Source organism: Pelobates fuscus, chromosome 4, assembly GCF_036172605.1.
Source record: "Pelobates fuscus isolate aPelFus1 chromosome 4, aPelFus1.pri, whole genome shotgun sequence".
NCBI classification, from domain to species: Eukaryota; Metazoa; Chordata; class Amphibia; order Anura; family Pelobatidae; genus Pelobates; species Pelobates fuscus.
This window is the reverse complement of record NC_086320.1, coordinates 83,035,512-83,063,162: the sequence shown is the minus strand read 5'-3', so window position 1 is coordinate 83,063,162 and position 27,651 is coordinate 83,035,512. Positions and strand designations below refer to the sequence as shown.

Here is a 27,651-nt window from a genome sequence, read left to right as displayed (position 1 = left end):
AGTGATTAGATATATTAGCAGTGATATTGAATAAATTAAGTTGGAGACATTTTCCATTTGGGCTATTTTGGCCCAGAACCTGAAAATCCTTTTCAATTCACAGCAAATCCAGTTTAGTGAACAACCCTAGTGATGTTTGTTTAAAAAGGAAACTCAGTGGTATTAGCCAGATACCTTTCCCTTCCCATTCTATGGGCAAACAGTTCAATGACTATTTTTTTGGTTATTCATTCTCTTGATATCCCAAAGATTTGCTCGATCTTAGAATATTTATGTTTGCGGCATCTTTAGATAAGGGAAAATGTAAAACATTTCTCGCACGCTAACCTGCGCGGCTGCGAGATTCTCAGCATCTTCTTTTTTACTGGTTGCTGGAAAGAAGACGATGTTGTCGATAGTCTGTATAAGTTCCAACTGCACCACGCACTTAATCAACAAGGCTGCAAACAGCTTCTGATCGGGAACTTCTGGAAAAAAGTAAAATACATGAAAGGTATTGGCAAAAGGGAAAATGGCTAGAGCTTCTCGTCTTTGGATATGTTATAGAAGATACATTAAAACTATAAAAGGAAATTAGCTGTAGTGATGCAATAAATATATTCTCAGACAGAAGAGTTGGCATTTAGGATATTGGTATTGGCTATGACCAACATAAACAGATGCCACTTCAAAGACAATACAATTTAACTTCTACAAAATGGATGAATAAAAAGTTAACACCTTATTTTATTGTCCTTTTCGGCCTTTACTCCTAAGTGGTTAAATTGCATCATTAGGGGAGAGGGTGACTGCACGCAGTAGCTCCTTCCGTTGGGGAAGATGTGAGAGGAGCTCTCCATAAGTAGAACATGTTTAACCCAAAAACCTGTGGTTGGTTTCACCAGCACCATATATAGATTAATTATATTCATAAATATGAACTAGTCATCCATGTGACTAAAGAGAAGATAAGTGGATTTAGTGAAAAGTTCTTACACCGGTTTCCATCTGAAATTAGACAAGTTTGCTTTATGTGTCTATGCACTTTTTTGCTAGAACTAAAGGACAAATCAGATATTTCCAGTTTCCCTAACAGAATCCCTTCATACAAGTGTGCCCAAATGCTACCCCAACTTACTTGCTCCAGGCCTTGCTGGGTACACTTCCTCATAGGCGACCACTGGTACCACAGATTGAGTATTACGTCTCCCATCTGCTGCTCGTGGCTGGGCAGAATCATGGATATCCACCGATTTCTGGGACAATGAATCCTGTAACGCATTAATAATAATAATCATATTCAAATGGTAAATAGTAAAAATGGACATTGCGCAACGTGTTCACCTGCACACAAAAGCTTTACTCTGCACAAAGTAGATCAAAGGTGTATGTGAGCCATACATTAAAAAGGTATCCATATCTTATAGCAAATAATGGCTAACCGTGAAGTTTCCCAGATCTTTGTGAGCTACATTTAGAAACCCAGAATGTGATGGCAGATAAGAACCATTCGGCCCATCTAGTCTGCCCAATATTTCAAAATACATTAGTCCCTAGCCTTATATTATAGCTAGGATAGCCTTATGCCTATTGCACGCATGCTTAAACCTCTTTACTGTGTTAACATCTACCACTTCATCTGGAAGGCTATTCCATGTATCCACTACCCTCTCAGTAAAGTAATACTTCCAGATATTATTTTTAAACCTTTGCCCCTCTATTTGTCATGATACTCAACTAGCCTTTAACATGCACTGCACAAACACCTACCGATTTACAGTTATCACACGCCCAAGTTTCAAAATGTATATATTTATGAAAGACGCCTGCACTATATTGGTACCTGAGACTGTAAAATCTTGAAATACTTGCATCCTAATGGCATTATTTTTCACGCCTAAGCTTTTCTGGCAAAACAAATTGTTTATTTCATAATCCAGCGAACTAATCAGATTAAATTGTATATTTGTGCCACATGGCCCAGTGCTGATGCCATGAATGAGTGAGATATCTGATGCCAGACACAGCTATGATCACATGCGATGGAGGGGATGAGGAGGAAAGGCTTGTTAATAAAACCGTGTGCTGACTGCTACTTAGCACATATTGAATGTCTGCAAGTGATTCAATGCATTTACATGAAAGCTAAGTCACACCAGCGTGACAAGATCCTTCCCAGCAGAATCAAATGATTCCATTACTCCAAAAAGGCCGATAAAACCAGCTCATAAAAAAAGCAAACCCAAACCGCAAATCGAGCCATTGCAATACAATACTGCTTCTCCCACACGGCTGAATACATACCAGTAGCTTTTCAGACTGTGAGCTTGAATCAATATCTCCAGCAGCTTTCCATGTCAATAACCTGTGTGAGGTGAAGAGAGAGACAGAGAGACTGACTTCTGCGTGTCCATACACTTACAGACTCTACCAGAGGCTTCTGCTCACATTGGCCCAGACACAATCCTTAGTAAAATTCTACTTGATATGAGTTTGTGATATCCATTGGAGTATATCACAATAATAAACAAGTTTAAAAATATTGTCCCTTATTGTAGAAAAAGAGAAGTAAGCCCCTCACTTGATCTACCTGGTTATATTTACTGTTGTTTACATTAGTGATGTTAGGGTTAAACACAAAGAATGTATGCTTTCTACCATAGTGTATGTTTTTGTGTCTGCAAGCTGCCCACTTGCTAGCTTTGGCATAACATTTAGAAACAACCCTCGCCTGCTATTTTCCCTTCCAGAAATGCCTGGAAATAATACTCAAACAAGCTAAAATATTTGCTGACGCATTTTAACAAGAATGCATTCAATTAAACCTGCAAATATCTACTGCTATTATCTACTCCTGCTCGCATATTCCTCCCTCCCCCCTCCACCACCACTAGCAAAACGAACTCTTTCTTAGCTGTGTGAACGTGATTTTGAGACAATAGACCGTATCAAATATTGACCTTTGTTTCCTGTTGCCTGTTTGATATATATTCATGAATAAACATTAAATGATAAAAAAACCAAAAAAAAAAACCCACCAAAATAAATGAAATAAACATGCCACTTTCCAAAATCTTGCATGTTATGGTTCAGTATCCTTAATTACTTATGTCTGTGTTACACATACACTACCACAGAACAACAGTCTAGCTGTATGTCGGAGAAAGAAGCATGGGATTCCCAGTCGATAACACCAATCATCTGTGTTACATAAACTATTAGAATATTCTATAGCAGTGCTCCTCAACCTTTTCTCAGCCCAGGCACACCAAGCTCTTCCCAGAATTCCGTGACACACCACATGCAAAAATATATTAAAATATAGAAGTGATAGAGTGAATGCACAGAGCAGTATTACTCTGCCCCAAAGAGCATGCCACAATCAGTTTTCCCATTAAGAAAATGCCACAGTCAGTTTGCCCATTAAACAAAGGTCAAGCCAGGTGCCCATCAAAAATACCACAGTAAGTTTGTCAAGTGTGTTTGAGTGAGGTGTTGTTGTTTACATTAGGGGGAGGGGTGGGGGAGATTTGTGTGTAGTATTGGTGTTTTACAGTAAGGGTGTGTTTGTATACTTGGCGTTTTAATACAAGGGTGTGTTTGTATGTAGTTTTGGTGTTTGATTGTAGCAGTGTGTTTGCATGTAACGTTGGCATTTGATTGCAGGGATGTAGTGTTGGTGTTTGAATGGAAGTGTGTGTTTGTATGTAGTGTTGATGTTTGAATTTAAATGCTGGGACATATGTCCACTACACAAGAAAAGACAGATTAGCACATAAATTGACACACATAAATTGCAATTTACATATTTTAGCCACCCCCCTGCTTCTATACCTTTTGAGTGCAGATAGGTGGCGTGCTAAGGATGATGTGAGTCTGGAACGGTCTGCAGTGCTCTCCCTCGTCCCCTCTCTGTGCCTCCTTCATCCTATGCTTGGTCTGTAAGCTGGGAGGAAGTGAAAGGAAATCACTTCCTCCCAGCACTAGGTGCAGACATTAACCCCTTAACCCCTTAAGGACCAAACTTCTGGAATAAAAGGGAATCAGGACATGTCACACATGTCATGTGTCCTTAAGGGGTTAAGGACACATGACGTGTTACATGTCATGATTCACTTTTATTCCAGAAGTTTGGTCCTTAAGGGGTTAAAGGGGACTAGTCACGCTGCTAAAGGGAGGAAGCACCCGAATCAAGCTCCTGATCAAATCAGCCTGCATATCGGCTTTGCCATAAATGTATAGGCTACCTGATGGGCCCTTAAAGCCTGTGCGCCCTGGTGCAGCAAAACTATCTGCACCAGCGTTACTTCTGCCACTGTGCGGCTCACAGGCTTTGGGGTGCTTCGGCACAGCCATTGCAGAGCAGTGCTGTATAGGACCGTTTTACCTAATGCATTATCACCACTTATTGTTATTGCAGTACAATGAATATAAGGCATCAGAATGGCTTTCTAAGCAGGCATGTACACGTAGCTTTTCAGAAACACAGGATTTACGTACGCGTGAGGGATTGTGGTTTTGAAGATATCCAGCATACAGTTGCCAGTTTTATCCCAGATTTCCAAAGTAAACTTTTCTCCATTAAGTATAACAACATTTTCTAAGCAATTGGTACCAGAACGAGCAAGCTGTTCATTGTCTGCAAAGAGAAATAGACAGTGGATTTTATTTTATCACTTCAGTAACTGTACTGGGGACGCACATAGTGTTTTTCACTAAATTGAGAATTGAGAGTGAATTCAAAGTGAATTTCAACTTTAAGGCCAAAGAAACTGAACTTAAAGCATAGCTGAGTTAGAGAATTATACCAGTTCACTTAAATGTGAAAAATGAATGTGTGTCACGATATAGCATGCACCATCCTTTTCCTTGTAAGAGAAGCGGTCACTTTAAGGTCTGTTTATCTTTTACTCTAGAAACATGGACTGGGTGAAAAGCACTCTTAATTTTTGCAGACCTTCTGAGTGACTGGTGAGGCCTTCTTAAGCAGAAACAGCAAACCCTGCACACTTGTTCCGCATGAATGGCCTTCCCCCAGGGAGGCGCCCTGTGTAAGGGATGGACATCACTGACTCCTCTTACTGAATTTCCCAGTGCACACATGCATGTAGAGCATAGGTTCATTTTTCCATAATTCCCTACGTACTTATCTGCAGTCTTAAACTGAGCAACATGAATTCTGGGGCTGAATTTGAATGCCATGACTTGCATTTGAGTAAATATAAATAGCAATAGAAAAAATCCATGTAGCTTATTAATATAAATAAAAGCAAATTTGTCGTTAATGTTTAATTAGCTATTAGAATGTGCCATTGGTTCAGAACTGACAGTTCCTCTTTATCAGCAACCATTATTCTCTTTCGGTGTCAACTATGAGATATTGAGAGACCAGCCTAGTCTTTTTTTCTTGCAAAGTGCAATACAGGTCAAATGGTGTCCTTTTTAGTTACAGACCCTGGTCTACAGGTCAGATACATAGTAGATACTAGACTTGTACATTTGTTTTCAGACAAAATTGATATTTGTCTAAATTTAGGCTGCCCGGTGGGTTGTCCGATCAATGCTCCCTAACCCTGAGATGCCATATATAACCAAACAAACAATTCGTGCAATGGAGAGGCTTTGCATGGACAATTTTCAGACAAGCTGAAAAGCCACAAGTAACGACTATCAAACTATCAAACTTAATTGTTTTTCTGGATGGGTTAATGCGCCCAAATCAAATTTTTTTTACAGTGTAAAAGTCTAGTAGATACATTGTATGGACCCACTTACACGGATTTACCAATCCATTGCCAGTTCTCTGTAAATGATATCATCTAGTAGAACATTAAAAATCACCTTTATCTTGTGTTAATCTTATTCATGTGATGCTCAGCTACATTTTAAATTTATAATAAATATTTGACAACTGATATCATAATTTCAGTTCAGTGTGGGCAAAGACAGGACACAGATTACAAATGAAGAAGAGAAATAGAAACATTGCTATATTTCTCCCATTTCTCTGTGCCGACTGCCAGGTCCATAGGAAAGAGCTTATAACGATCATTTACAGGGAGCCAAGATGGGGGCACCCAGATGCTGTATAAAGAGGTGTTGATTTCTTAATTGAATAACATTTTCACACCTCACAAATGCATATTTGCTAAATATAGAGAATAAGTCATCATAATATTAAAAATCCCGGCAAGTGACAGTTCATTTTTAATTGAGGCTTAACAGAATTACAGTATCCTGCAGTTTGTGTTATGAATGCTATATTTATAGCACTCGGTTACACACTGGATTCTAAAGTGTCACTCCTGCACATAGAATTGACAATTTGCCATAGCTTACCTTGCTGTACACACCAATAGAGCTGTGAAAATATGTCATCTAATAAGACATCACTGAGTACCTCGAAGTACTGCGTGAAGACATCACAGATTGCATATAGGGCATGATTACAAGTAGTGGTCATCCACTCTGCTTTCTACAACAAAGACACAAGCAATACAGATTAAAGATAACTTTGCTATTTATGTGTTGCTTTTCACAGAGGGGCCTATAAAAAAATTACCATTACCTGCTGCTTAGATTATACTGCCATGGCTTTGTTTCCATGGTAATGATATTAATCGGTGCAAAAATGACAGCAAAATTCCACCCCCTCCCCAAACTGTATGCTGCACTGTTATAGTAGGTGTGAAAACAATTCACAGCAAATTTCACGGCATCCAGTCTCTGAAATCAGGTACCTCTAAATTTAATCCCCATGGAAAGAAATATAGCATTGGATTACTTTGTAACTCTATACAGATTTTCCTGAGTGAGGCAGATACTCCCTCTAGTAACTGTGAGGTGGCAAATAATTCATGAAACTGACAGAAAGACCTGGCGGACTAACTTTGGAGCAAGGGATATTTTCTTAATTTTGTACATTTGTGGTCACAAACACAACAAAAGTCTATTTTTAAAGTGCTATATGAAACTGCAAGGAAAACCTATGGCAACAATAACTCTTACAATTCTAATAAATAGTGAAATGCAGTTTGTCACAAGCCGTGAAACCCTATGACCCTGGCTATTTGACAAATACAAATAAATCAGAGGACCTGTTTCTGCATGTAAAAATAAAAGATAGCAAGAAAATCCAATACAGGTCTGTAATAAACTATAACAAAGTAATGTAGATAAAGTTGTTATGGTGCCTACTACATGTGTTCCTTTCTCTTTGATTGCCACAAAGCTCAATAGTTTAGTAATCTGAAGGCTTGGGAGTGTGGCTTCAAGCCCCACCTTCAAGCTCTCAAATTATGAGAGCCGGGACTGTGTTTCCTGGCTCTCATACCCTAAAATACTGAAATGTCCCGCATGAGTGCGCAGTGCTGTCATGGTCTTTCATTGAGAATCACTGCATGCAATGATTTGTATAGATGAATAATATGTGCAAGCCTATTTCCCCAATGTTCCTCTATGAAGAGCCTTGGATTGGGCCAGTATCCTGGAGGCATGCTCCGAGGATGACGTCACTCAAACAGGAGGTCGCAGCAGCAGCAGCAGCGCCAAGGGAGAGTCCGCACTGGAGAAAAGATGCGTTATTTGATTTTTTTTATATACACACATGGGGAAAAAGGAGGGCTGACATGACAAGGGGCATGAAGACCGTAGCAATAGAAATACAGATAAGTATTCCTAACACTACAGCAGTGTTCATTTAATAGCTTAAAACAATTAATTTAATATTACTACATCGCACCATAAACCATATTTCTAGAGAACATTCAGAAACTTACCTTCTCATTGCAAAACTGGATTCGCTTGTGAAATGTGGGGAGCATTCGGTTTCCTACAGCTGTAGAAATTCAAAGGGGATTCTGTACAAAGATGAATTCTTGGGCAAAGTTCTAATACTGACGCAATCAGAAAGGACAGTCCATTGGTTTCTATGGTAACTACTCCAGGTTTAGAACTTTGCTCCAGAATGACTCTTTATACAGAATCCCAATGTATTGTCTTTGTGTTCTTTCCCTGATAACATTTATTTGATGTCCTTTCCATTAAATATCTGAGCAAGTGTTTCACTGAAACTCCATTACAGACATTGCCAGCAGACTGGAAAAAGGGCTCTTTTAGTTACCTCTATTTTTAGATCTATTGCAGACACCAGAAAATCTGTTCGTTCAAGCTTTCACAAAGGCTCTTTCTATGATGTGTGCATCAGTGATAAAACAGAGGAAGGCGAGAACAAAATCCCACGTAGAGATAACAATAAATCCAATTACTTAACCTGGAAGGGACATTTAGCATCTGCTAGTATTCAGTGTGGGTATTGATATTATAATTACTCCGTTTATTGGCCGTTATCTAGCACTGATGACACAACCTGCAGTTTTTACTATAGATATTGCAGAAGGAGATCAACTCTTTGATATAACAGTAGAGCAAAAGGGATATTTCTTAATTTCCCAAGGGCATATTGGTGATAAACGTAGAGAATATATTCTCTTCAGCGGGTCATGTAACTATACACAATGTAGAGATCAACAAATAATGTTGCACTGTTGCCAAGTCCACAGATCGTACTGGAGGGACATAATGGTGGAGCTTTTATAGCTCACGATGATTGAGTTTTAATTTAAACCAATCTGGGGTTATTTTCCGTTTTTAGCGGTCTCCACCTATACAGCCAGTTAGTTGTCCATGTTTTACAATTCTTGCTAAACTGAACTTTTATAAACCTGTATAGATTCCGGGAGTCTTATTTTTCCTTATTATAGATTATTTCTTAGCATATTAACATGGGAGAATAGTTTGTTTATATGTATCGTAATATAATCTAAGCAAAAAAACGATATTGTTATTTTTTTATTTTTATGGTTTTCATCTTTATTTTCAACACATTTAGTTATTTTTTTTTAAATTTATGTTACTTATGCGCAGGAGTGTGTTATGGTATGAAATTAACTCTGCAAGGTTAACAAGAGTTTCCAGGCTATAGGGTTGGTCTAATGTCTAAGAATCGTTTTGCAAGTTACCCTCAAGTTAAACTGCACTACTGTACTGTGTGGTTTGCACATGTCTACAGTGGACCACGTAAATACGAATATTGACAACATGCTAGTGAGTAGGAGCTTAAAATAAGGCAATGTGGACTATCCGGTTTCGTCAGCGGGGATGCTTATGCTGAAAGGTTAGCCGCATTATGCCTAGCTGTCCCTTCACTATTATGCGTTACCTTGACCGTTTGTATATTGGGTGGCTCATTCGATGCCCACTGCTGGTAGGCTACCTCCCCAGAGCACCAAGGGTACTCCCTGTTTTATGCCCATGTGCTGCCAGTCCCAAAGTCCCTTACACCGCTGCATCATGGCTGCCGTCCGGCAGCAAGGTTCTTGTCCCAGACCATTTCCCCTGGGTCTATTCCGTGCCTGTGGTGGGCGCTGTAGCACGTGTCTCTTCTGCCAGGATGATTTGGGAGCGTGGGGTCGGTCTATTCCTGACCAGCGTGTGATAGAGCCGCAATGAGGCTGGTGAGTGGGTCTGCGTTGGCGCCATGCCCAGTGAGTGTGGGTGTTGGGCGGCTGCGCGGGCGCTGGTTTGCTTGCGGGCAGGTGAGTAGGTGATCGCTTTGCAAAGGTGGGAGGCTGTAGTGGGGCTTGTAGGCTTAAGTAGGGTGTTGTGCCAGGTACCTCTTTCCAAATGCAGCAATGAGTCTGCGTTAGGAGGCTAGTTCAGTGAAGTCTCACACTTCTTGCTCCCCATTTATTCTCTGCTGAGCTTTGGTTGTATGTACCTGGGTCTGCATGTGGTCAGCCGGCCAAGCTCTGGGGTAGGTTGTCATGATGGTCGGTTAGTGTTAGGTGGTCTCTCCTGCGTTCAGCTTGTTCGTGCTTGCTGGTCGTGCACATGGTTGACGTGCGGCGGCCATCTTGAGGGGCCCTTCCCTGTAAGCCCTCGGTGGTAAAACGGTTGTTTGGGCCCAGGTTAGCGTATCTGTCGCAGCCCATGGAGACCGGGATACCCCCCCGGTCCAGAGGGGGGGAGGGGGGGGGGGGGAGACGAGACGCCGGCCGGAGACCCGGGAAAGCGGCCGTCCCTGCCCGGCTCAAGCTCCAGCGAGCTTCGGGCCTCGTCGGGTTACTTTGGATGCCAGTCCAGGGTGTGAGAGGTATCCCCGTGTGCCCCATCGGTTGGAGGTCCCGGTGGGCATCAGCATTGACCTGTAGTTGCCTTTGGCTCCTAGTTGGCTCCGATTCTTCAGGCCCTGAAGCGGGAGCTCAGACAGAGCACGTCTGATCCCGCCGGCGGTCAGGCCCCGCCCCCGATATTGTTATTTTAACAAGAATTTTTTTTTTTTTCACAAACTGAAGTAGTGCTAGCAATATATTAAATAAAATGTCAGTGTGCAGATCCCACTGTCATTTAAACAATGTTAGCACAATTGGCCATTGTACAAGTATATTTGAATGCATTGCTTTCAATCCCACACGTAAATACAAAGACAATGTAGAAAAGAAAAAAAAAAGAAGACCAAGCATTTCAAAACATTGACTTATCCACTGGAAAAACAACTGGGTTTGGTAGACAGATCTGCTCTATTGCGGTTTTAATGCAAAACTGTAATTTATCTGCTTAAATACATTTTGGAGTAGTTCAACATATTGCAAATTTGCTTCCATTAGGGAAGCACCATTAAAAATATACTTTTAACAGTGTCGGCTAAGCAGTATGTTCCTGTGAGGCCAGTAGAAATGTCCCTGAGGGACACTACTCATTAGAAGGAATGGAATGGGATATTTACCTTATCAAAACCAAGTGAGCCTGTATGGGTTGTGTGGACACTGCATGTAAATCACATTGTCAATTAATACAGTCACATTTCATATTGTGATCTATTATGATTAATTAAAAACACTAGGTTGTGACATTGTGTAAAAAAGTTAAAATGTTCCAAATGTTAGGCCAATTCGTCAGCTTTGGTCCAAGGCTGTGTGTCGCCCATCTTTATTCTTAAAGGGACACTCCAGGCACCCAGACCACGTCTGCCCATTGGAGTGGTCTGGGTGCCAACTCCCACCACCCATAACCTTGCAAGAGTAACTATTTCAGTTTTTAGAAACTGCAATAATTACCTTGCAGGGTTAAGTCCTCCTCTAGTGGCTGTCTGTCGGACACCCACTAGAGGGACTTCCGTGTTCTTAGAACATGAAAAGTGTTTTTTTTTTAAAAACGCAGGATGTCCTCACGCTATGCATGAGGACTTCCAGCATCGCCGGAATACCCATAGGAAAGCATTGAAGAATGCTTTCCTATGGGGAGGTCTAATGCGTGCGCGTGTCCATTGCCATGAATGTGCATTAGGTTTCCCCCGCCGGCTGCCGGCAGGGGAGGAGCGTGGGCGGAGCCTTACCCAGCGCCGAGGCACATCGGTGCCGATATTATTTTATTGATTTTTTTCTATTTTAGAAACAATTTGTTTTGTACAAAAGGTTGTTAAATACAGAATCTATTATGACAATTGTTAAAGATTACATGCTTTATGTTTCTGCAGTCAGTCATGCTTGTGACAGTTTATAACAAATTTGCAACAGTATATGGAAATTAGCACTTTTATATTTGGGGGCACAAACACCTCCCTGGCTGGTGCTAAGACAACCAAGGAGGTTTTAATTTGCTCCCGTTAGTTTCACAGAGCTATCAGCAGATGGTGCACTGGGCTAGTATGTGTCTGCCTCCTCTCTTCTCAGTTAGATATATTATAGCTTATTGAGAAGCATAGGAAAGCCAATATTATGTTGGTCAGTTGAGAAAGATATATATATATATATATTATATATTGTGTATAAGATTAGCACAGATGGCAACTTCTTTCAATATTTACAAGCCTTTAACCAACTGCTGAGCAAAACACTAATCTATAATTCTTTTTTCCAATTGTAGAGATAGTTAGTTGCTGTGATTGATAACAGAATTTGGTAGCTTACAAGATGAATACATCAGATTCCATAACCAAAAGAATGAATCCAGGAGCACAAGATAAGTTAGAGAGAAGCATTTCCAAAGGGTTTTAAGCATCATGGACAAAAGTGAACCTAGTTTAATGACCTGCTACAGGGTCAACAAATGCACGTTAAAATATGCATAAATCTCACCTCTGTCTGCTGCTCTGGTAGTTTCATGTTATCAAAGATCCTGAAGACAATCCTGAACAAATCCTGCCACCAGTGCTTCTCAAATGTGTGGCCATATGTTTTCATTACTTCAAACATTACGGTTAGACCCCTGCAAATACCAAAAATACAGACAACAAATGAGCATCAGTTATCCTATTACAGCACACTGTCACTAAACCTGCTCTACAGACAGGAGACAATTTAAGTAAATCATTTCACTATGTAATGAGAATCAGTGCATATGTCATGGGTTGCTGTTTTTTTTTGCTACAGACTCGCATTATTTATTTAGCAAGTGTTGGCAATTTATGGTTTCCAGATTCTGATGAATTCCAAGTTTGTTAATGCCATACTTCATTTATGTAAAATCCAAGAGTCAGATCTGCTGGCTGCCGTACGTAATATAAAATAGTCTTACATCTGCATGAATTTAAACTTACACAAAAAAATATTTGGGCTCATAAAACGTCTGACTGACGTTGACTAAATGAATGTATTATTAATAACCTGTTTACTAAATTAATCAATGACCACAAGTCTTATATAAGGCAGTTAGTCTTTGAAAAGCTGTAAAGCATTTCATATACAGGGCAAATCCATCTGTAAAAGGATGGCTGATAAACAGAAATGTTATCTATAGGCTGATCTAAGTACATTAGAAATACAATATAATTTCACAAAATGTGGATGTTTTACACGGCTGTAATAGCATTCAGGACATGTTTTCATAAAAAAATTATCAATATGGTAGGTCTAGAAAAATATGTGCAAATAAATTACACTTGTGCTTTACCACAGAGGCATTGTTACCAGTTCCATCACTATTGGTGATGTGACATCCACAACGCTGCTAAAATGGTGACAGGTGACTATTTGTCGTGGTAAGAACGACAAATCATGTATGACAAAAAATCTTCGAGGAGTATACAGAACTTGGTCATAATGTTAACCATTTTATTTCAGTAAAATAATCAAGGACATCGGTACTACATTTAATTTCTTCTACAACATTCGCTTTTTTCCCATTATTATTTTGTTGGACTTGGTATTAATTTTGATTGTTGTGTTGTATGTTTAAAACATGTGAAATAATTTAAAGTTGTTTGTAAGTTAGATATCAGGTAAATAAATATGTATATTTGGGTAAGGTAAGGATAAAATCACTAACAATTGTAAAGTAATTGTGTGAAAATCACATGTCTAATTTTTGAAAATGCCCATCATGAAATAACAATGGTTGTCTATTTTTTTTAATTTAAATCGAGACTTTTATGGGATGCTTATTTACCCCAAATTAGAAAATGCCCAGTAAACTATAGGGAGTATAATACAGGTTTCCCAACACTGGCCCCAAAGCTTCAAAGTGGCTTGAGATATACAGGTATAAGAGACAATACTATACTCAAGGGATACAGTTCTACTACAAACTTCTCTACTTTCTGACACTGCCACTTGCTCCATGCAAAAAAACAAAAAACAAAAACAAAAAAAACAACAAATGAAGTGTAAACAAACTTAGTGAAAATGGTAAATGTCATGGAGGTTCAGATTTGAAACAGTGATGCTCTCCTTGTAATATGTGACTTGTAACTTCCTATAGAAGAAATATATATAGGGCCACTAACATTACATTACATATACACACACACACAGGATAATATAATGGGAGAGAAAGAAATTACAATTGAACAAACAGGATAGACTGGTTCGGACATTAAAACATCGCAGTGCTAAAACCACTATGTCATGAAGAGTGTTAAAGCATTAAATATTTTTGTTGTTTTTGTAAACTTTCAACATCAGATTACATACATAAAGTAACACAGGCAACACAAGAACTACACTGTAGTGGAAATTCCATCATAAACAGATACTAAACCACAAGTATTATGTTTGTTAAAAAGCCGTCACTTGTTAAACTTGTTTTAGTATTGTTTTCAACTATTGATATTAATCTAATTTATTGCTGGTGTGAGAAGCAACACACAGTGAAGCAAACAGCTGCACAAAATCCCATCTGGTGAAGAACAGAAAAGCTATTTATAGGTTTAGCATGGATGCTACATAATGAGCAGATCTTGTCACCAGAATAAATAGCATACTGTGCAGACTTGCTGAAGGAAGACTGTGTACTAAACAGGTTTGAAGTATCCTGGTAGGCTGTCAGACTGCGTATACAACTACAAGCAAGTAGAGCAGCATGGACTTTGAGATCTCATGTCTGCAAAGACTTACAGAAATTACTGAGGCCGGCAATGCTTTACATGACCGTGAGGTTTACATGAACAATATCTGTATGAGAGTTGTGACCTTCTGAGACACTTAATGGGTTAATCTTTTCATTTAAATTGAAAGAGTTCACTAAACATTTTACATATAAACATGCAAACATCAATATAAACACAAATAAAGTCAGGAGAAAATAATGCACTCAAAAGCTTCAGATATAATTGGGGTAGTTGTAAAACGAATATTTAGCACGGAAATAAATGACCTCTAGGTAGAACTGCTGCCTTTACACAAACGGAATAATCAGCACATTATAAATACCTTTAAATCAGGAATTTCAAATACGGATTGTTACCTGGTTCTTACATCTAATTTGCATCTGTTGATGATGCAGGACAACTCGAACAGAATAGGGAACCATCCTCTGACCCATACACGATCTTCAGGGGCTACGTTCATATCATCACTAGTATACTCCTTGAAGGTCTAAAGGAAAACCACAACAATACAAACCTTAGATATATTTATTGATATAAATACAACATAGGAGGAGTCCGTTACAAAAATGCATGTATCATTGTACAATATATTTTTATAAAATAATATCCAAAGTAAAACAAGGCTTACTGTTATTAATATACTTTCAATTCCCTACTTCACATCACCATAACCACTCGATCTATTAACCTCACTGCTAACATCCCTGCAACCTAAAAAAAAATGGATATAAGTCTCAACACTTTCTTCTATTTACCCCATCCAGAAGTATTTTATTATTCTACTGTAAGCTACGTTATCCCTCTATATCAGAGTCTCACTGCCCTGACATTATTATAGACTCTGCACCCTCATTCACTCCAATCCTCTAGTCAATCACCTAACTTTGCTGTCTGCTTCTTAAAAATACAAATATCAACAGAGCTGTAACCCACCCATATTGGGTTCGCTGCTCCTGTCCTTTATAAAAACTCATATAACTGAACTGGAATTATAAGGAAGATGAGAAGATATACACAAGATAAAGTAGGGAAGACTCTAATACAAGAAACAAACTTTGGCAAGGCAATGGCAGAGCCAACAGAACATCTTGCTATTTCACATCAACCATTGTAACTGAAACGTATCAACTAAAAGCAGGTTCCTCCTCTTACTTGGTGTCCCTCTTTCTGACATAACCCAAGACCCTAAAGGATGTAAGTTCATATGAGCAGCTCTCATTTTACTTATTGTTCCAGTATTTTGTAATTCACGGTTATTTACATGAATAGTAAAAAAAATAATAATAATAAAAAAAATATATATATATTTTAGCAAACTGCATAAAAGAAAGGCATACCTGGGGCCTGTCGGAAACATATTTCGCACAGTGACGAATTAGACGGATTGCCTCCATGCTGGTGTCTGGAAAAGCCGCATTACATGCAAACTCAGACAAACATTTCACTGCATCCTGGAAGGAGTCTATAGTGGCTGGGAAGTGTTTCTCAAAAACAAAGGCTGTAAGAGAAAAGAAAATTTGATATATTCATATATATGAGCATATATAATGTAAATCTTGAAAGGAAACACATGCACACACACATTATAGTGTACAGTGCCCTGTGCGCAGATTTGGTCGATGGCCACCGTTGCATGTATGCCAGTATATGATGGTTTTGTCCCTTGATGACTTTTGTTCACTTTAATGGGACTGCCAGTATATGTCCCCCTGACCATTATAACAGATATGCTAGATATGATGATTATATGCACATGGTCACTTTAATGGGTATGCCTATATATGTTGCTATTGGTAATTGTTATACCAATATTTTGCTTCTGTCCCCATGGTCATTGCAATATGGATGCTGGTATATGCGAATACGGACACCTCCTCCCTCAAAAACCCACTGGCAAATTTATTTGGTGGCAGATATGTCCATTGTTAAATAAAACATAAAATAAACAAACTCTGCAAAACATATTTAAGAAGTCATTTAACAATCTGTTTATATTACACAATACCGTAATTTAAAACATTCTACTTATCCCAGCAATAAAAAATAAATAAATAATTATTACTGAGGAGATCCATTGTAATAGGTTCAACACCTTGTTTTGCTTAGCTGAAATTTCTGTCCTAATAAGCTAATCTATTTGTGGGTGATTCAAACAAATTGCATATCTCAGATTTTTTTTAATTGGGAAAAAGAAATCGACTGCACCACAAAAGGTTTGTTTGTAGAACATTTTGATAATGAATATATTTCTCTAGTTAACTTATACCCAAACAGCTGTCCATATGGGTTCTATATCATCACCACTCTTAGAAAATACTGGGATTACTGGTAAATTACTGCAACATATGAAGGCAACATGTGTTCAGAAAGCTAAATGCCGCCACAAGGCAAATAAATACTTACTGACTATATGTCCAGTAGTCTGAAATGCAAGCTCTACTATGCTTTCATCTTGATCTGATGCAGCCAAGTGAAACACAGAGAATATGTTCTTCCAGCCAGAGCGAATGTTAGCAGCCTGGGAGTTGACCATCTGTGCAATGCAACGTACAACCATGTCTCGAATGGTGGGAGATCTGCAATATGAAACACACCATTTAATCAGTGAGGAAAGTATTGTCAAATAAATCAATCTATGATAAAACTACTCGTTTTTATCATGACGTATGTTGCTTTAGAGACACCCATGTTAAGAATTGTCTTCCACAAATATATCATTTTTATGTGAAATAAATGCACATGTTTTATGATAAAAGGTCAATAACTAATCTTGTTGGACCAGGATATTCTTCTCTAAATTCAGAGGTGTTTCTTTTGAATGGTGTCCAAATAAAACTGTGATCTTGTATAACCCATACAAGAAGCAACAGTGGTTATAGCACCTGGATCATCACGTAATATTGGTGGCAACTCACCCCTCAGTATGCCTTTAGGGTTTGAAGAGTTAGAAGCCAATAGAAAAATAAAAAATATTTTCCATGACTCTTGGGTAATTCATAATCCCTGGATTCCCTTCTGGAGGGGGCTGGCCAGCACGGCTGCATTCTAGGGCCCCTCATGTCATTAGTGACACTTCATTCATTACTAACATGCCCCTTCCAGACACGACCCTTCTATGACTAACTTTCATTGGTACTTCTCTTTATACAAAACAACTGAAACTGAATAACTGCAGAATTTCATATTTTTGGAGGGGAGTTTACAGCAGGCACGTCATGAGGAAATAAAAAGGAACGCATGTTTGATTGAATACAAGTTTATGTCAGCCAGTGTCTTAGTCAATACCTGGTCTCTTCAGATAACACTGTAGAAGTAGGGATTTAGGGAACAACACACTTTCAAACATTATTTTTTCATGTAATTTTTCTTTTTTTCAATTAATGAACTCTACGCTGCTTTATAAAAAAATTAAAAAGTAATAATCACTTCACCAGGGAGTGTCTGTAATGACAGAGAATTTATAGCAGAATGTAATCATCTATTATCAGGTCACTGGATAGACATTATATATTAAATTTTGGGGTTCCAGATTTCATGCTTACCGATTTCTTTTCATTATATGTTCAAATGGTCTAAGGAAATCCTTCTGGAAACGAAAGTTGGCAAGCTCTCCTTTTTCTAAAAATTTCATTGAGAGCTGCCTTAAGGAATCAACTGCGAATATTGCCACATCTTCATTGGGATTGCAGCCAACCTAGAAACAAAAATTATAGAAATCGAATGTTTAGCTGGAAGAGGCACAGAAACACATGATATCTTGAATTAAAATGTTTTCTTAATATTAATGTTTTCTGAAAGTAGATTTAGAACGATATATTAAAGAGAATATTTTAAGATTTGACTAAAAACTCATACGAGTTATTGTCTATATTATGAATTGTTTGAAATCCAAAGTGAATTTAAAATCTTAGGGCAAAGAAGCTGAGCTAACAACACAGTTGGCTTGGAGAATTTCCGATTTGTCTATTTTCACTAACAATTCAAAATTCATTTTGTACTGCTTACATACCATACTTTTAGTGAATAACCCTGTTAAGTCTTTATTCTGTATTGCTGGCTTTAGGCTAAATAGAAAAGTCAGTTTAGGTTACCTGAACCAAAACACACCTGCCTTCCTATTACCCAACCCTCTTTATAGAATTATTTTGCGATAGTGTTTAAGGTTTAATGTAGTTGTTCTAGTGAGTCTACAGGCCTTTTGCTGTAAACACGTTTTTTTTCAGAGAAAAGGCAGTGTTTACATTGCTTCCTAGGGACACCGCACTAGAGGTGCTTCCTGGGGCAGTGCTGCACATTGTGGCCACTCCTCAGATGGCAACTAGAGGGCTCAGATCGTGTTTTTAACACTATAGAGTCAGAAATACATGTTTGGCTGAATATAACTAGTAAAGCTTTACTTCGTAATTACATTTAACCACACAGTTCAATACAGCTTCACAACCGCTCCATTAAACAAAAATGTGCAGCATATGCTTTGGCAAAATACGGTTGTCATTTTTGCATGACAGAGCATCTTTAAAGAAATGCTGCATACAACACATACATTTGTTAAAATAATTTGTTAGTAATAAAATAAATACCTTATTAAAATGATCTCCTATAACCTCCCATATTCTGGACCACTGAAGTCGAATACGGCCCATGTTGTAGTAAGAAATTTCCACAATCTTCTGCAAGCTGAACATACGGGGGTGAGTGGGGGATACCAGCTCATCCATTGACACCGCACACAGCCAGCGAACAAAATCCACTGCAAGAAAAGTATGGGGTTATATAAATTACAAAAACATCAAACGTACAAAACAAATCACTCAGAATAAATAGACAATAAAACAAAAATGCTAATGGGTGTCAGGTAATGTACAAGATGAAACATAGCAAATTACATCAGGAAGAAGAATGCAAACATAAAAGACTAATGTCCTATATCACTATGTGGTTTAACAAAAACCTAAAGTATAGCCGCTAGCTACTCTCCAAGGATAACTGATTACTGCAGCCTGTCTCCAAATATCACATGTGTAAAGGAATTAGGTTTTTACAAATAAGAAAAGGTTGATAAAAAAAAAAAAGCTAAGTGTTAAAACATTCTGCTTGTTTCCATAGTGATATCTACTTTTTTAGCACATTGTTCTAGAATTGCTCCTTCTTTGATCTGATTAATTAGGCCAATAGTGCAACGAACTGATAGAACACACGTGTTTAATACACAACTGTTTTAAATGGATTGTGTCATGATATGGTGTTTATGGTTATTTGTGAAATTGTTGCAAATTAAAATCCCAAAATGGGAAAAATTAGGCTAAAATAGCTCCAACTCTGAGCTGGACTATTAATAGTAAACATTTTTGCCATTTGGATATTACATTTCTACAATTTGGAGTTTAGTAAAAGCCATGCGTCTGATCTACCAGGGCTCCCAGGCAGCAGCCCTCCTTATTACATACCTACAGCTGCCATAATCATGGTAATGTACCGGTATATGTCGGAATTTAATTGAAGCACTGAGATATAGGTGAAGGTCTATCAGCTACTTATCAAAAGCCAAAGTAAAAGTAAGGGTAGTAAACGAGGTCAAAGTGCGCAGATTTTTCTCATTCATGATTACCTATTGCATTCCCATCCAGCCGTGTTGATCCAGTAAATATCCTGTAAAATATATATTTGTTTAATGTACACATTATTAAAACATTTATCCTATCTCTAAGCACACAATCTTTTAGGGGAAATATGCTTTGGCAATCCTCTTCTGTATCGGTTATCTTTATGCCCTAACTGAGAACATCACACAGTTTCACTGGATCACGTGACATTTATTGGTATAGAGTTTTTAGTTAATTATTTTATATACCGATAATGTGCTAAATGTGATAAAGTCAGCGTTATTTATTAATTCTTTAAACATTTAACAAGCTGGGCTCCCTCCTGCTCAGTATTCTGCATTAGTAACTAAATGGCTGCCTATATGCTCCAACCCAGTCTGCCTCACTCCTTCAAAAATTCCATTGGCTTCAGATTTATTAGTGTTTTATTTTAAATTGTCTTAACCTTGGGTACAAATTCATATACAGTACAGATTCCACCAGATCTTTAATCACTCTGCCTCAATAATACTAACTCCTCTCTGCCCCATCACCTCCGCATCCCTTACCCATGTGGCTCTTCTAAGATCACTTTCACTCCGAGACCCCTACTATTGAAATAAGCTTCCATCCCACATTCACTTGGTCACATATCTTTACTTTAAGTCTCTAAATGTGATCTTTACTTTTAACCCCTTAAGGACCCATGACATATGTGACATGTCATGATTCCCTTTTATTCCAGAAGTTTGGTCCTTAAGGGGTTAAAGCTATGTTTCACTCCTAAAGCTTCACTGAAATAAATAATCCCCAACTCGTTAGCAAATACAAATGGTCTCTTTGGACCCTTATGAAATGGCTTTAATAAAAAACTACGGCCTCAATCCAGTTCACTTAATTGCAGAGCAAAACATATATTATATACCCTTAGGTTTAGTACCCTATCTCCTGCATTTAGTATTCTAAATGCCTCTCAGCTCAAGTAACACAGAATCCCAAGAGAGAGGAAATACTTTCTCCTGACTCCCAGTCTACTGGGATTATTTAATGTATCCAATTATTGTAAACTCCAGTATCAATCACTTCTTTTTATACCCTGGGAATATCTATCTGAATCTGTTACTAATGAACCAAAAATATATGACTAGACACGGCTGGTTAGTATTTTTTAGGTCCGGTTTAAAATATTTGTGGTTTTTCTGTTTAGTTTGCTGATAACATTTCCGTTACTCTAGTTTACCACTTGCAAATGCTTTGTTGTAACTGTTTTATTTAGAAAATAAAAAAATTACGGAATAAAAGTTAAATAATGCTAATAAATAAAATAATCACACCTGCACAAACACAGCTGCAGGAATCAAGGCATTTCACGGAAAAGAAATGGTTGACTTGAGTTAAATATTGAATTGTAAGCTGCAATAAACCTGAATATTTCGGGATGGAGTAAAACCTCTAAGAAGAGGAGCTCTTTAATATGTTAACATTTCTAATTAGCATGAATTATTAACACTGAGCTATATAAAGCTGAAAAAAAATGGAAAATTGCTTTAGGGAAAAGTGGATTTTCCTGTATGAACTGTAAAGAAGGTAGGAGACAATCATGTTAACTGGATGATGAAAATTAAGGAGGCAGCAAAAGAGCAGCATTTTAACCCATTAAGGATCAATTCAATTCTATTGATGTTATGATGTAGACCAGGGTTCTCCAAAATCTGTCCCTCTAGTTGTTGCTGAACACCAACCCCCATAATTCTTTGAATTGAACAGATAGCCAGAGAATTCTGGGAGTTGAAGTTTGGCAACATTTGAAGGTCAAGGAGTTTGAAGAACCCTGAATTGTAGACTATAACAGATTCTTAAGGGGTATTTTCTATAGCGGTGGTGCCCAACCCAGTCCTCATGGACCACCAACAGTCCAGGTTTTGTCAGTATCTCCATTGGAATAAAAAAAAAGGTAATACATAAATCCTGGACTGTTGGTGGCCCACGAGGACTAGGTTGGGGACCACTGTTCTATAGGTCTACGAAATCCACTACTTATGAATACCATTCTCATAATTTGAGAACTTGGTCTTAGATGGTCACATTGTGCATGCAGTATTTTGCAGAAGAGCTGCTATACTGGCTATATATATGGAATTCTTATCTGGCTGCTCTGAATAATTTGGCCACATCAATGGGAATTTTCATATTTACTGGTGAAGCTTACAATGAAAATGTCACTAGTAAACTAGTACTGGGCTGTTCAACGGTGTGGAGAGCTTTCTTAAACACACTTAGTTCTGGTGGTCCCTTCTAATTCACCCCCTTATTTCTTTACTTCAACAAGCCTCTGCTAAAATCTATACAATATTTCCACCCTAATACAGTTTACATGCAATGCAATAACAGCCCTTAAATGTGATTGGCTTTTAGCTTGTGTGTCAGGGGAAGTGAGAATTATGGTATGAAAAAGGACTGTAAGCAAAGTACAGTACCTAACACAGATGAAAGAGTGCTTTAAACATGAATATTAAAATCATATTGTACGTAAAATGTTCCTATTTTTGGACATTTACTAAAATTTAGGCACTTATGATGTGAGATTTGTGGTTATGAGTTCTGTTACTCACTCACCCATAAACAATTCTGAGTTAAAATAAAAGTGGGAAACTAGAGTAGGAAAGAAAAACATGGGGGGACTTGGGACTCTAAGAGGTACTTATGGGAGGGATGAATATTTGACTACTTCCCTATAGCAGCCGTTTTCTTGATCATTCAGTAAAGTCTCTGTGCTTAAATGTTGGTAAATGGAAAAAGAGGGCAGCAGCATAAAAGTGCTAAATATACTGTATAGCATACCTGTCAACAGCGACAACTACACTTTGAGAGCTCGTTTCTCCAATTGATTCCTGAATGCTTGCCATCTGTTTCCAGTCGACATTTCCTCCAACTTTAAAGAAATAACATGTAGTTAATTTTTTACATGCACAAACAGAACACAATCATATCCAGAAAAAATAAAATATGTGAATGCAATGTAAATAGGACGTCTTTCTAAAAAAAAAAATATAGATAATATTAAAGGAAAGTACAAAAATATGAAAGAACAGGGCTTTAGACTCTCGGACAATCAAAAAGTGCTATTAGAGATGAATTAGATGATCTACTCACCAAGTCCAACAAACTCATCGGAAGCTTGGTCCTTGGTTCCAATAAATGAACCTTCTCTGTTTCGCACGGTACCAGATATGTAACGAGGCTTCACCCCGGTGCCTATCAGCTGGGCTAGCTCAAGTTGGCTGATACATTTTAAAATCTGCATCACAGTAAGAAATACAGAAAAAATAGCTTAAAAACAAAACAAAGTGTAATGATAAAGTTTTTGGCAATTTGGTTTTTTTTTTATACCTTTATTCCCCATATATAGTGCTGACAAATATATTTTACATTATAGAAGTAGTAATCCTATCATATATAGAATTGTATAGAAGGATCATAATATATGCAAGACAAAATGAACAACATGAAATAAAATGTGCATGATCAATGTTTCCTAAATATAAACTTTCTACCTTTGAAGGAAGGTCTATGTAGATATTTTGTAATGTTTACGTATCTCACTAAATAATGCTCTCTGTGGTTTTCCTTCTTTTAACTTTCATCTTTCTCTTTCATTTCTTCTGACATTGCCCTTTCTTCTTTCTCAGTCTCCCTTTCTCTTTATTATCCATTCCCGTCTCTTCTCTTTGCCTAAATAATGTTGTATTAAATTATCTAAGCGATAACTCCTACAGAGAGGAGGAATATCCATAAGTATATATTCTGAACGCGCGTATATATAAGTGAAAGGGAGACAATAAGGGTTACATGGTTGATGGAGATAAAAAAATAACAACCATTTTTTTTATTTTTTTAAACATGCATTTCTTTTAAATGCATTAAAACTACTGTTTGATTATTGTGATATATTTAAAGTCTTCAGGACCAAGCTTAAAGGACCACTCTAGTGCCAGGAAAGCATACTCGTTTTCCTGGCACTAGAGTGCCCTGAGGGTGCCCCCACCCTCAGGGACCCCCTCCCGCCCGGCTCTGGAAAGGGGAAAAGGGTTAAAACTTACCTTTTTCCAGCGCTGGGCGGGGAGCTCTCCTCCTCCTCTCCGCCTCCGTTCCTCCCTGTCGGCTGAATGCGCACGCGCGGCAAGAGCTGCGCGCGCATTCAGCCGGTCGCATAGGAAAGCATTCATAATGCTTTCCTATGGACGCTTGCGTGCTCTCACTGTGATTTTCACAGTGAGAATCACGCAAGCGCCTCTAGCGGCTGTCAGTGAGACAGCCACTAGAGGAAAAAGGGGAAGGCTTAACTAATTGATAAACATAGCAGTTTCTCTGAAACTGCTATGTTTATAAAAAAATTAGTTAACCCTAGCTGGACCTGGCACCCATACCACTTCATTAAGCTGAAGTGGTCTGGGTGCCTAGAGTGGTCCTTTAAGAGACACTCCACTGCCGAAAATAAAAATCACTGTTTAATAGATATATCCCCATGTATAGCCTGTAGGTTTTATGTTAAAGGTGGAGGGTTCTTATGTGTAGTAGTACATATTGTATTTTCAATTTTTCTTCTTCTTTGTGTTTGCATATGCAAGGTTAAGCAAATGTTGCTATCACAATAGGACTGAAATGTTCTTGGTATTGAATGCATTATAAAATCTGGAACTTGTTTTAAGCAGATAATTTGCGGTTGTTGCATAACTTTTTTTTATCTTTTAGTTTTTGTCTTTTCTGCTGCAATCTATTTTTGAATTCTAGGTATGTAAATGTAGGGTCTACTATGCCTAGTGGATTATATATATGGCTTATAAAGGCGCTGGAAGAATTTGCATTCCATGTTAAGCCTGTTTTTTTTTGTCTTTCAGAGCTCACTGTGCGTAACTTGGCATTTGGCTGACCTCAGCTGTCAATCAAGCTACAGTGCAAGACCAACCAAAGGAAGTACAGTTCGTAGACTTACTCTAGACAAGTTATAAACGGACACACTGATTCATTGATCTTAGAGAGAAGTTTATTTAAATGTATCAAAGCAGGATTTTAAAGGAGTTGCTTCTATAATGGAATATTATGCCTGATATATTAATACAATATTAAAAAAAATGAAAATAAAAAATATATATCTATATTGCCCACAGTTGTCACAAACAAAATGTATTACCTCATGCCAGGAAGATCCTAAGTAGTTTCCATCCGTATGAGCTACAGTGATAAGAGTTTTGATGGTATCTATGTTCTTTTGTTTCATTTCGGTAATTCCAGAACTCACAGTTAATAATGTAAACCTTGCAAGAGCCTGGACATAAGCATCTCTTTCAAGCTGAAAGATATATTACATACATTACGTTATCTATTCATTTAATATACAGCAATGCATTTTGACATGCACGTGTAATTCAAATATTGCAATCTGGTCAGGTCTATTGCGCAGTTATGAATGAAAACTATTAACACATAATTCTAGTTTTGATGAGGAATATGCAATAATGATCATTTTGTTTATAAATAAAATAAGTTGTCAAAGTTCTTCTATATATACACAAAATTATAGAGAAATCAAATGGCATCAGAAACTGTTGTAAGGAGCAAACTACAGCACAGGCTGAAGATAAGTGCTTTATAAGTACCATAGCTAAATAATTTAGATTCTCTGGTAAGTGGAAAAAATATAACTCTGAATATTATAAGGCTGAATAGTTATGCACTGATAAATCCTATAATCTAGTTTATGATTAGTGTAGAAATGAAAAATATGTTGTTATATTCCGAAGACGTTTGTCTGAAGAGAAACACATCAAGGTGTCTAGCGATTAACAGTGAATGAGTACATAAGAAGGCCGTTCACCAACTAGAAGCTTTGGAGAAATTATCACCAAGTAAAAGTCATATTTTTTCAAGCAACATTAGGACATTTTGGGACATCCAAGCTCTCGGGAAAGAAGACAAAGTACAAATAAACAAAGTGTTGGTCATCATCCTCACATTTATCACTAAAATGGTTTGAGTAGGACAAAAAACTATTTCTGTACAAATAACATTGATATTCCACCATGTCTGATCACATAAGGCTTAGTACACCTCAGTGTCAAAGTATTCTTCTGTTTCGGTCAGTCCTCACCCAATTTCTTGGAAAATAAGGGTTTAACAAAAAATAGACATATTTAAAATATTTACTTTGGAACAAAGTACCTACGGAAATCTCAAACACCCCCATATTACTATAATGAAGTATACTGAGGCACGAGTGCATACCGCAACCAGTATTCAAGTGTCCATTAGATCTGGCTGATGGCCCAATGCCTTCTTCCCTAGGATGGATCCTAAAGGTAATCTTGTAATAACTAATATAATAACAACAACTAATATTTATATACCCAGTGGGACTCAAAGCGATTTTCAGCACATGCTCTCGGAATTAACCTAATCGGCAGCAGAATAGTAAGATGTTATTATTACCCAATTGATGGTACTCATTTTATCGACCTCGGAAGGATGAAGGTTGACCCTGCCGGGATTTGAACCTGTGACCTTGCATTTTTTAACAGACTTTGTAGTCAGGGAATTTAACAAATGAGCTACCTCACCGGCTATGTATAATCTTGTATAAGAAACATAAGTCTGAGATTCCAGCGAGATTTCTCTCTGAAGAGAAAGCAGGCTTCACCAGTCTTTCTAGTGTTTTTTTCTGAACACCTCAAGAAACAGAAGAGTTGTAACAACAAGAGGCTCTGTCGAGAGAATGCTGAAGAAAGGCCAAAACAGCTGAGCTGCACATGGCCACAGGCCCAAAGGACACCTCAGGAAGATACTGTGACAAATAGAAACGAAGTATAAGAAGTGGAAAAGGTAAGCTTTGTGATTTATGCCTTGTTATAATAGCTGCATTAGCACTTTAGTCTCTGGCACTTTATTGTAAAAGAAAAATGCTAATCAATCACTATGTCTTAGCACTATAGTTAGAGGGAAAGAAACACTCTGCACATTTCAAAAGACAAATAAATAAATATATATAAATACACATGCGCACACACACACACACATATATATCAGCCGCAACATTAAAACACCTGCCTAATAACGTGTGGGTCCTCCTAGTGATGCCAAAACAGCTCTGATGCGTCAAGCCAGGGGCTGCTCAATGTTTTAAACCCCCCATATGTTTAAGCCCCTGGAGGCTATTAAACTGAATGGGGGGATATTGCCCCTATCACCCTCAACCCCTGAGTGGTGGGTGGGTCCCTAAATGAAAATGCAGGGTGGGGGGTGGGATCCTATTGTCCTCCTCCCCGGCCCTCACCCCTGAGCGGTGGGTGGGGGCCCTGAATAACAATAAGGTGGGGGGGGGGGGGGACATATTGTCCTCCCCTGCCCCCGAGTGGTGTGTGGGAGCCCTAAATGAAAATGTAGGGGGGGGACCTATTGTCTCCCCCCCCCCCCCCGGCCCCTACCCCTGAGCAGCGGCTAGGGCCCTAAATAAAAATGGGACGGACGGACCTATTGTCCCCCCCGGCCCCCAACCATGAGCGGTGGGTGAGGGGACCTATGTTAAACACCCCCCCCCAAGGTGACTAGGGCTCCCCAAGCCCCTAGTCACCCCCCACCAAAAAAAATAATTAATAAACCCCTACCTACCCCACTCACCCTAAAAAAATAGTGAGGGGGGGAACAATAAAA

At 38.2% G+C, this 27,651-nt stretch overlaps 1 protein-coding gene across 1 annotated transcript in view; it reads right to left on the bottom strand.

The window, feature by feature from the left end:
* ARFGEF1 (ADP ribosylation factor guanine nucleotide exchange factor 1) overlaps positions 1–27,651 on the bottom strand; it is a 179,990-nt gene that overhangs the window by 6,112 nt on the left and 146,227 nt on the right. The window contains exons 21-35 of the mRNA XM_063451344.1: positions 25,139–25,297; positions 23,101–23,245; positions 22,789–22,879; positions 19,974–20,014; positions 18,946–19,115; positions 17,908–18,059; positions 16,769–16,941; positions 15,703–15,863; positions 14,722–14,852; positions 12,117–12,246; positions 6,319–6,454; positions 4,480–4,618; positions 2,284–2,344; positions 1,118–1,250; positions 328–467 (exon numbers count right to left, since the gene is read on the bottom strand). Of these exons, the coding sequence (XP_063307414.1) occupies positions 328–467; positions 1,118–1,250; positions 2,284–2,344; positions 4,480–4,618; positions 6,319–6,454; positions 12,117–12,246; positions 14,722–14,852; positions 15,703–15,863; positions 16,769–16,941; positions 17,908–18,059; positions 18,946–19,115; positions 19,974–20,014; positions 22,789–22,879; positions 23,101–23,245; positions 25,139–25,297 (1,962 nt within the window). The remainder of the gene's footprint in view (positions 1–327; positions 468–1,117; positions 1,251–2,283; positions 2,345–4,479; positions 4,619–6,318; positions 6,455–12,116; positions 12,247–14,721; positions 14,853–15,702; positions 15,864–16,768; positions 16,942–17,907; positions 18,060–18,945; positions 19,116–19,973; positions 20,015–22,788; positions 22,880–23,100; positions 23,246–25,138; positions 25,298–27,651) is intronic.